The 10,858-nt window shown below is 42.9% G+C and overlaps 1 protein-coding gene across 1 annotated transcript; it reads left to right on the forward strand.

Moving 5' to 3' along the window:
- The first annotated feature begins 545 nt into the window (after positions 1 to 545).
- On the forward strand, positions 546 to 7,685 carry LOC139366058 (forkhead box protein I3-B-like). The gene is made up of 2 exons (XM_071103144.1): positions 546 to 1,247; positions 6,229 to 7,685. Exons 1-2 carry the CDS (start codon positions 656 to 658, stop codon positions 6,798 to 6,800), a joined length of 1,164 nt encoding a protein of 387 aa, XP_070959245.1. The 5' UTR covers positions 546 to 655; the 3' UTR covers positions 6,801 to 7,685.
- Positions 7,686 to 10,858: the final 3,173 nt, after the last annotated feature.

The following is a 10,858-nucleotide window of genomic DNA, read 5'->3' on the forward strand; positions in this document are numbered from 1 at the left end:
TTTTCCCCCACACGGAGGCGCCAGGTTCTAACAAAGCAACAAAGTTACAGCTGAACCACAACTCTTTCATGTGACTGAGATGCCAAAAATACACTTTACAAAGTTATGGCAACAACAGACACATTTGAGGGAGAGAAGAAAGACATATTTATAATGTTCCCCATCAACGCGGGCTCTAGAATTCAATAGCAATCTAGCCAACTATTTAGGTTCAGTGAACAGGCATTTGGAAAATGTATAGGCCGATTATCAGCAATCATACACGTTTCAAGAAATGTATATTTAATTAGATTTGTTTATTTTCTTCACAACACAAAAATGGAATGAAACGCTTACTAAGAGTATGGGTGTATATTCCTTTGGAGAGAGGGAGCCTGAAGAAACTGGTTGACAGACACTCCTGTCAGAATCCTCACCTGGCTAAACAACCAATCAGGAGAAACGGGTGTTGCCAGGGAAACAGATAAAACCTGTGCAACAGTTGACAGTGCTGACAGAGCGAGGGCAAAGAGTAAACAGGTAGAGGTAGAGGTGTAGAGAGAGAGAGAGAGAGAGAGAGAGAGAGAGACCCCGCGGGCACAACTCAGACACTAAAACAGTCATCATCTTCCAAGGACCAGAACAACACCGGTGAGAGAGAGACGAGATTCTGACCATGGCGTCGTTCGAACCTCAGGGCCAGTCTCCTCCTTGCTGTGGCCCCCAGTTCCCCAGCTTGGGCCAGGAACCTCCAGAACTCAGCATGTACAGTGACTGCTACTATCCTCCGCCATCGCTCCCCAGCCCCCAGCGCACCCCCGACACCTCCTACGACTACAGCACCTCCTCCCCCAACCCTTACCTGTGGTTCAACGGATCCGGCATCAACGCTCTCCCATACCTGGCCACTGCCGGGCCTCCAGGTAACCCCGGGCCCCCCTTCGTCCCCCAGCACTACGGAATGCAGAGGCCCTACCTGGGGTCCAGCGGGGCGGGGGTCCCTGGGGGGGAGCTGAGCTGGTTCTCCCTGCCCTCACAGGAAGACCTGATGAAGCTGGTACGTCCGCCCTACTCCTACTCTGCCCTCATCGCCATGGCGATCCACGGCGCCCCGGAGCGGCGGCTGACCCTGAGTCAGATCTACCAGTACGTGGCCGATAACTTCCCCTTCTACAACAAGAGCAAGGCTGGCTGGCAGAACTCGATCAGGCACAACCTGTCACTTAACGACTGCTTCAAGAAGGTCCCCAGAGACGAGGACGATCCTGGTAAGACTAACTACATTATAATAAAATAACCAATCAATCTAAGGTATGACAGTACTTGATGGTTTAATTATTCATTTTGAATCTAACCTTGGCACCCAGAACCAAATCTGTCATGACAGATAAATGTGAATCTGCTGTTAATCTTTAGTCAAGTCAAAATTCTACTTTAGTTGTGATGTGTCTTTACTTTAAGTAGCCATTGTGACCTGTCTTTAGAGTGTGTTACAGTCTAGTGATGGAACAGCTTGTCTTTAGAGTGTGTAACAGTCTAGTGATGGAACAGCTTGTCTTTAGAGTGTGTTACATTCTAGTGATGGAACAGCTTGTCTTTAGAGTGTGTAACAGTCTAGTGATGGAACAGCTTGTCTTTAGAGTGTGTAACAGTCTAGTGATGGAACAGCTTGTCTTTAGAGTGTGTAACAGTCTAGTGATTGAACAGCTTGTCTTTAGAGTGTGTAACAGTCTAGTGATGGAACAGCTTGTCTTTAGAGTGTGTAACAGTCTAGTGATTGAACAGCTTGTCTTTAGAGTGTGTAACAGTCTAGTGATTGAACAGCTTGTCTTTAGAGTGTGTAACAGTCTAGTGTTTGAACAGCTTGTCTTTAGAGTGTGTAACAGTCTAGTGATGGAACAGCTTGTCTTTAGAGTGTGTTACATTCTAGTGATGGAACAGCTTGTCTTTAGAGTGTGTAACAGTCTAGTGATGGAACAGCTTGTCTTTAGAGTGTGTAACAGTCTAGTGATGGAACAGCTTGTCTTTAGAGTGTGTAACAGTCTAGTGATTGAACAGCTTGTCTTTAGAGTGTGTAACAGTCTAGTGATGGAACAGCTTGTCTTTAGAGTGTGTAACAGTCTAGTGATTGAACAGCTTGTCTTTAGAGTGTGTAACAGTCTAGTGATTGAACAGCTTGTCTTTAGAGTGTGTAACAGTCTAGTGATGGAACAGCTTGTCTTTAGAGTGTGTAACAGTCTAGTGATGGAACAGCTTGTCTTTAGAGTGTGTTACAGTCTAGTGATGGAACAGCTTGTCTTTAGAGTGTGTAACAGTCTAGTGATAGAACAGCTTGTCTTTAGAGTGTGTAACAGTCTAGTGATGGAACAGCTTGTCTTTAGAGTGTGTAACAGTCTAGTGATGGAACAGCTTGTCTTTAGAGTGTGTAACAGTCTAGTGATGGAACAGCTTGTCTTTAGAGTATGTAACAGTCTAGTGATGGAACAGCTTGTCTTTAGAGTGTGTAACAGTCTAGTGATGGAACAGCTTGTCTTTAGAGTATGTAACAGTCTAGTGATGGAACAGCTTGTCTTTAGAGTGTGTAACAGTCTAGTGATAGAACGTCTTTAGAGTGTAACAGTCTAGTGATTGAACAGCTTGTCTTTAGAGTGTGTAACAGTCTAGTGATTGAACAGCTTGTCTTTAGAGTGTGTAACAGTCTAGTGATAGAACAGCTTGTCTTTAGAGTGTGTAACAGTCTAGTGATGGAACAGCTTGTCTTTTGAGTGTGTAACAGTCTAGTGATTGAACAGCTTGTCTTTAGAGTGTGTAACAGTCTAGTGATGGAACAGCTTGTCTTTAGAGTGTGTAACAGTCTAGTGATAGAACGTCTTGTCTTTAGAGTGTGTAACAGTCTAGTGATTGAACAGCTTGTCTTTAGAGTGTAACAGTCTAGTGATGGAACAGCTTGTCTTTAGAGTGTGTAACAGTCTAGTGATAGAACGTCTTTAGAGTGTAACAGTCTAGTGATGGAACAGCTTGTCTTTAGAGTGTGTAACAGTCTAGTGATGGAACAGCTTGTCTTTAGAGTGTGTAACAGTCTAGTGATGGAACAGCTTGTCTTTAGAGTGTGTAACAGTCTAGTGATTGAACAGCTTGTCTTTAGAGTGTAACAGTCTAGTGATTGAACAGCTTGTCTCTAGAGTGTGTAACAGTCTAGTGATGGAACAGCTTGTCTTTAGAGTGTGTAACAGTCTAGTGATGGAACAGCTTGTCTTTAGAGTGTGTAACAGTCTAGTGATTGAACAGCTTGTCTTTAGAGTGTGTAACAGTCTAGTGATGGAACAGCTTGTCTTTAGAGTGTGTTACAGTCTAGTGATAGAACGTCTTTAGAGTGTAACAGTCTAGTGATTGAACAGCTTGTCTTTAGAGTGTGTAACAGTCTAGTGATAGAATGTCTTTAGAGTGTGTAACAGTCTAGTGATTGAACAGCTTGTCTTTAGAGTGTAACAGTCTAGTGATTGAACAGCTTGTCTTTAGAGTGTGTAACAGTCTAGTGATGGAACAGCTTGTCTTTAGAGTGTGTAACAGTCTAGTGATGGAACAGCTTGTCTTTAGAGTGTTACAGTCTAGTGATTGAACAGCTTGTCTTTAGAGTGTGTAACAGTCTAGTGATGGAACAGCTTGTCTTTAGAGTGTGTAACAGTCTAGTGATAGAACGTATTTAGAGTGTAACAGTCTAGTGATTGAACAGCTTGTCTTTAGAGTGTGTAACAGTCTAGTGATAGAACAGCTTGTCTTTAGAGTGTGTAACAGTCTAGTGATGGAACAGCTTGTCTTTTGAGTGTGTAACAGTCTAGTGATTGAACAGCTTGTCTTTAGAGTGTGTAACAGTCTAGTGATGGAACAGCTTGTCTTTAGAGTGTGTAACAGTCTAGTGATAGAACGTCTTGTCTTTAGAGTGTGTAACAGTCTAGTGATTGAACAGCTTGTCTTTAGAGTGTAACAGTCTAGTGATGGAACAGCTTGTCTTTAGAGTGTGTAACAGTCTAGTGATAGAACGTCTTTAGAGTGTAACAGTCTAGTGATGGAACAGCTTGTCTTTAGAGTGTGTAACAGTCTAGTGATGGAACAGCTTGTCTTTAGAGAGTGTAACAGTCGAGTGATTGAACAGCTTGTCTTTAGAGTGTGTAACAGTCTAGTGATGGAACAGCTTGTCTTTTGAGTGTGTTACAGTCTAGTGATGGAACAGCTTGTCTTTAGAGTGTGTAACAGTCTAGTGATGGAACAGCTTGTCTTTAGAGTGTGTAACAGTCTAGTGATGGAACAGCTTGTCTTTAGAGTGTGTTACAGTCTAGTGATAGAACGTCTTTAGAGTGTAACAGTCTAGTGATTGAACAGCTTGTCTTTAGAGTGTGTAACAGTCTAGTGATTGAACAGCTTGTCTTTAGAGTGTGTAACAGTCTAGTGATGGAACAGCTTGTCTTTAGAGTGTGTTACAGTCTAGTGATAGAACGTCTTTAGAGTGTAACAGTCTAGTGATTGAACAGCTTGTCTTTAGAGTGTGTAACAGTCTAGTGATAGAATGTCTTTAGAGTGTGTAACAGTCTAGTGATTGAACAGCTTGTCTTTAGAGTGTAACAGTCTAGTGATTGAACAGCTTGTCTTTAGAGTGTGTAACAGTCTAGTGATGGAACAGCTTGTCTTTAGAGTGTGTAACAGTCTAGTGATGGAACAGCTTGTCTTTAGAGTGTTACAGTCTAGTGATTGAACAGCTTGTCTTTAGAGTGTGTAACAGTCTAGTGATGGAACAGCTTGTCTTTAGAGTGTGTAACAGTCTAGTGATAGAACGTATTTAGAGTGTAACAGTCTAGTGATTGAACAGCTTGTCTTTAGAGTGTGTAACAGTCTAGTGATAGAACAGCTTGTCTTTAGAGTGTGTAACAGTCTAGTGATGGAACAGCTTGTCTTTTGAGTGTGTAACAGTCTAGTGATTGAACAGCTTGTCTTTAGAGTGTGTAACAGTCTAGTGATGGAACAGCTTGTCTTTAGAGTGTGTAACAGTCTAGTGATAGAACGTCTTGTCTTTAGAGTGTGTAACAGTCTAGTGATTGAACAGCTTGTCTTTAGAGTGTAACAGTCTAGTGATGGAACAGCTTGTCTTTAGAGTGTGTAACAGTCTAGTGATAGAACGTCTTTAGAGTGTAACAGTCTAGTGATGGAACAGCTTGTCTTTAGAGTGTGTAACAGTCTAGTGATGGAACAGCTTGTCTTTAGAGAGTGTAACAGTCGAGTGATTGCACAGCTTGTCTTTAGAGTGTGTAACAGTCTAGTGATGGAACAGCTTGTCTTTTGAGTGTGTTACAGTCTAGTGATGGAACAGCTTGTCTTTAGAGTGTGTAACAGTCTAGTGATGGAACAGCTTGTCTTTAGAGTGTGTAACAGTCTAGTGATGGAACAGCTTGTCTTTAGAGTGTGTTACAGTCTAGTGATAGAACGTCTTTAGAGTGTAACAGTCTAGTGATGGAACAGCTTGTCTTTAGAGTGTGCAACAGTCTAGTGATGGAACAGCTTGTCTTTAGAGTGTGTAACAGTCTAGTGATGGAACAGCTTGTCTTTAGAGTGTGTAACAGTCTAGTGATGGAACAGCTTGTCTTTTGAGTGTGTAACAGTCTAGTGATGGAACATCTTGTCTTTTGAGTGTGTAACAGTCTAGTGATTGAACAGCTTGTCTTTAGAGTGTGTAACAGTCTAGTGATGGAACAGCTTGTCTTTAGAGTGTGTAACAGTATAGTGATTGAACAGCTTGTCTTTAGAGTGTGTAACAGTCTAGTGATTGAACAGCTTGTCTTTTGAGTGTGTAACAGTCTAGTGATGGAACAGCTTGTCTTTAGAGTGTGTAACAGTCTAGTGATGGAACAGCTTGTCTTTAGAGTGTGTAACAGTCTAGTGATGGAACAGCTTGTCCTTAGAGTGTGTAACAGTCTAGTGATGGAACAGCTTGTCTCTAGAGTGTGTAACAGTCTAGTGATGGAACAGCTTGTCTTTAGAGTGTGTAACAGTCTAGTGATAGAACGTCTTTAGAGTGTAACAGTCTAGTGATTGAACAGCTTGTCTTTAGAGTGTGTAAAAGTTGTGTGATAAAATGATAGAGTAACTGTGTTTAGTAATGATAGTAGAGGATGCAGTCAGAAGTCCATGTGTCAACCCCAAACACATTCTAATCTACCCCCCACCCCCTCTCTCTTTCCCTCACCCTCTCTCTTCCAGGTAAGGGTAACTACTGGACACTAGACCCAAACTGTGAGAAGATGTTTGACAATGGAAACTTCCGTCGTAAGAGGAAGAGGAAGTCTGATTCGCTGTCTGGAGGAGAGGGGGAGTCAGTAGGGCTGGAGTCAGGTGATCCCAATGACCGGGGGAGTCCCCAACCCCCCAGCAACCATGGGATCGACATGTCCCCCACGCCAGAGAGAATCCCCTCCCCTTCCTCCTCAGGTACCGCCCCTTGCCTGAGCAGCTTCCTGTCTGAGATGTCTGGAGTGGCGTCTGGGGGAGCCAATGTAATCGGAGGAGATTCGCTGAACCATGCCCTGCCCATAACCCTTACCCTGGACGGGACCCAGAGGCCTACACAGCCTGGGGGTTTTGGTAGTTACTGCCCTAGCTCAGGTGCTTCGGAGTGGGCTTCCCAGCTACCGCCTCCTCCTGGCCTCTCCTCCTCGCCCACCCACTCCTCCCTGGGTTACAGCAGCCCCATCCTCAGCCAGTTCAATGGGCATTTCTACCCTGGCTTGGGCTCAGCAAGCATCCTATACCCACGGGAAGGCACAGAGGTCTGAAGAGACTGATAGAGAGGGAGACAAGGATGGGCAGAAGACAACTAGAGGTCTAAAGACACTAAAGAAAGAAGGAGAGTGAGAAAGACACTTCTACCTGAGACTGAACTGTCTACACACACACACACACACACACACACACACACACACACACACACACACACACACACACACACACAGTAGTCCGTTAGCGCTGACAGGGCAGGGCTCAGTTGCATGTGACAGCAGGATGAGCAGTGCCTGGTTCCCAAGGAAACAGCAGAGTCAGCCATGACACACAAATCTATAATTGCTGACTGTCATGACATTTTGTATATATTTGTATTTAAGGTGTGTATTTTATTGGTTATGTATGTGTTTTTATCTCTGAGTGCTTGCGTTTAAAACATTTGTTCAACATGTGCCATTGTAGAATAGTGATTTGCGATGGATGGCACAGACCTGGGTTCAGATACATGTGTATTGAGTATTTGTTATTCAAATATTTTGTTCTGTGTATTTAAGTATTTTAAAATAAACAGCTCAAAACAAGTACTTTTAATTGAGCATTTGAATGGTTATTTGTGAAAAAAAACAAATAGTAAACCAAATTGAATCTGAAAGTATTTTCAAATATTTATTTCATATACTCGTTTCAGATACCTGGGGTAAATGCATGGGAGAGTATTTGAGTCAGTCTATTTGAGTATTTCCTACTACTTTCCAAGTGTATTTACAAATAAATGTCAATATTCAACTACTTGTTTTTTTTCAAATAAATTTGATCTGAATACTTGTTTTGAAATGTATTGAAAAGTAATTGAAATACCTTAAATAGCATTTGAACCCAGGTCTGGTATGGCTTATACCAACATTGGTCTGATGTTTGTTTTTGATAAGAATAATAAAATACAGAAAAACTTTCTCTGATGTGTCATCGTCTTACTCTTTTTAACTCAGAAATAAAAATCAGCCTGGCTGGCTAGTGTTGTAAGGGAGTTATCTGTCTCAACAAATCTTTGTAAAAGATGGTTAACGGCATCAAGCCTCCAGTGAAAAATGACCCTCCTAAAACACACAGGTAGGACAGAAACAGCCCTGTCAGAGAAACGATGACCAGCGAACCAGGGAAAGCTGCTTCTCAGGGTAACTCAATCCTACGGTATGATAAGGATATACTGATGGGTAGATGAATAGCGGGCTAACTGATTGTTGTAAAATCGTGAGAATCACCATACCTCACCCCTCTCTCTTCTCTCTGCTCTCACACAATAACTCACCCCCTTTCTCGCAGTCCTGCTGACTGGACAAGTCCTGGATTTAGGAAAGGAGATAAGGAGGGGGATGACTTTTGAGGTGAGAGAGGGTTGAGGTACTTTTCCCAAGTGTAAGTTGTAGAATAAAGTAAGATATAGAGCTTGTTAGCCAGATAAAATACAACTTTGAAACATCACCCATCAACCCCTCCCCCTCCCCTCCTCCACAGTGCTGACTGAAAGTTCAAATGAGCAATCACAGCTAGATAAAAAGATAATCCTTTATTGCTGCAAGGGAATTTGTCTTCCACACTAAAAACAAGTTTGGTTAATGTACTACATTGGCACGTAATTTGTACATGACCATCTCCTTGGTATGAACAGGTTAAAGACGCTGTGGGCCTTTTTTTCAATGCTAAAAGGACAAGACATTGACTACAAAAAAAAGGAATAGCAGTTGATATTTGAGTAGATGTTTTACTGAACCTAACACAAACTATACAAACTATACAAACTATACAAACTATACAAACTACACAAACTATACAAACTATACAAAGTAAATAGTTAGAATCTGTTGTACATTCAGGAGAAAATTAAATTAGAGCTTTTGGTACGTATTAAGTATGTATAGTCTGTTCAATATATTTGTAGAGAAATTTGTATCCAAATAAACACTTTTGATAAATTTCCGTCTCTGGCACCGTAGGCCTTTATTTACCCAGAAACACTGGCAGCATGACTGATGTACGGTGTCCACACAGTGAGGGACAGAAACACTGGCAGCATGACTGATGTACGGTGTCCACACAGTGAGGGACAGAAACACTGGCAGCATGTCTGATGTACAGTGTCCACACAGAGAGGGACAGAAACACTGGCAGCATGACTGATGTACAGTGTCCACACAGAGAGGGACAGAAACACTGGCAGCATGACTGATGTACGGTGTACACACAGAGAGGGACAGAAACACTGGCAGCATGACTGATGTACGGTGTCCACACAGAGAGGGACAGAAACACTGGCAGCATGACTGACTGGCTAAATCATTTATTTATTCTGCCATTAGTTTTTCGGTGTCTTTTTCAAACCCAGTTTGGCCATGTGAGGATAATGGTGTCTATATCCCAATGGTACCCTATTCCCTATAAAGTACACAACTTTTGAACAGAGCCCAATGTGTCCTGGTCAAAAGTAGTGCACTATATGGGGAACAGGGTGTCATTTGTGACTAAGTCAGTGTGTAGCCTAAAGTATGGCAGTTGTATTTAACCCTGCCTATTCTTGATCCTTTTAACTCTCTGTTTGTCTGCCTGTGTACATCTGCCAACCAACTGAAACACAACAGATACCACATTTGGGGTTCTGGAGTGTAATCTTTTAGCCGTCTTCAAATTGACACAGTTACGAAATAAATAAATGCAAATACATTTCAAAGGCTAATCAAACCGCTGACAGGGGCGACAGGGGGGACAGGGGCGACAGGGGCGACAAGGGCGACAGGGGTCAGGGCTGAAGCAGTGTTTTTCTAAAGGAAATGTGGGCCCTGGTCAAAAGCAGTGCAATCTATAGGGAAAAGAGTGCCATTTAGGACTAGCCTAAATAATCTGTATGTTATGAGAGTATGCAGCCACACCCAATAATCACTGTATAGGTCATATGTTCCAGGATGGTACTGCTCAGCACTGCAGTAGGATATATAGGTCATATGGCCTAGGATGGTACTGCTCAACACTGCAGTAGGAAATATAGGTCAAATGGGCCAGTATGGTACTGCTCAACACTGCAGTAGGAGATATAGGTCATATGTTCCAGGATGGTACTGCTCAGCACTGCAGTAGGATATATAGGTCATATGGCCTACGATGGTACTGCTCAGCACTGCAGTAGGATATATAGGTCATATGGCCTAGGATGGTACTGCTCAACACTGCAGTAGGATAAATAGGTCATATGTTCCAGGATGGTACTGCTCAACACTGCAGTAGGAGGTATAGGTCATATGGCCTAGGATGGTACTGCTCAACACTGCAGTAGGAGATATAGGTCATATGGCCTAGGATGGTACTGCTCAACTCTGCAGTAGGAGGTATAAGTCATGTGGCCCATGATGGTACTGCTCAATGCTGCAGTAGGATTAAAATCTGCAGTAGGAGAAATAGGTTATATGGTCCAGGATGGTACTGCTCAACACTGCAGTAGGAGATATAGGTCATATGTTCCTGTATGGTACTGCTCAATGCTGCAGTAGGATATATAGGTCATATGGCCCAGGATGGTACTGCTCAACACTGCAGTAGGAGATATTGGTCATATGGCCCAGGATGGTACTGCTCAACACTGCAGTAGGAGATATTGGTCATATGGCCCAGGATGGTACTGCTCAACACTGCAGTAGGAGATATTGGTCATATGGCCCAGGATGGTACTGTTCAACACTGCAGTAGGAGATATTGGTCATATGGCCCAGGATGGTACTGCTCAACACTGCAGTAGGAGATATAGGTCATATGGCCCAGGATGGTACTGCTCAACACTGCAGTAGGAGATATAGGTCATATGTTCCTGTATGGTACTGCTCAATGCTGCAGTAGGATATATAGGTCATATGGCCCAGGATGGTACTGCTCAACACTGCAGTAGGAGATATTGGTCATATGTTCCTGTATGGTACTGCTCAATGCTGCAGTAGGATATATAGGTCATATGGCCCAGGATGGTACTGCTCAACACTGCAGTAGGAGATATTGGTCATATGGCCCAGGATGGTACTGCTCAACACTGCAGTAGGAGATATTGGTCATATGGCCCAGGATGGTACTG

This window comes from Oncorhynchus clarkii, chromosome 14, assembly GCF_045791955.1.
Source record: "Oncorhynchus clarkii lewisi isolate Uvic-CL-2024 chromosome 14, UVic_Ocla_1.0, whole genome shotgun sequence".
NCBI classification, from domain to species: Eukaryota; Metazoa; Chordata; class Actinopteri; order Salmoniformes; family Salmonidae; genus Oncorhynchus; species Oncorhynchus clarkii.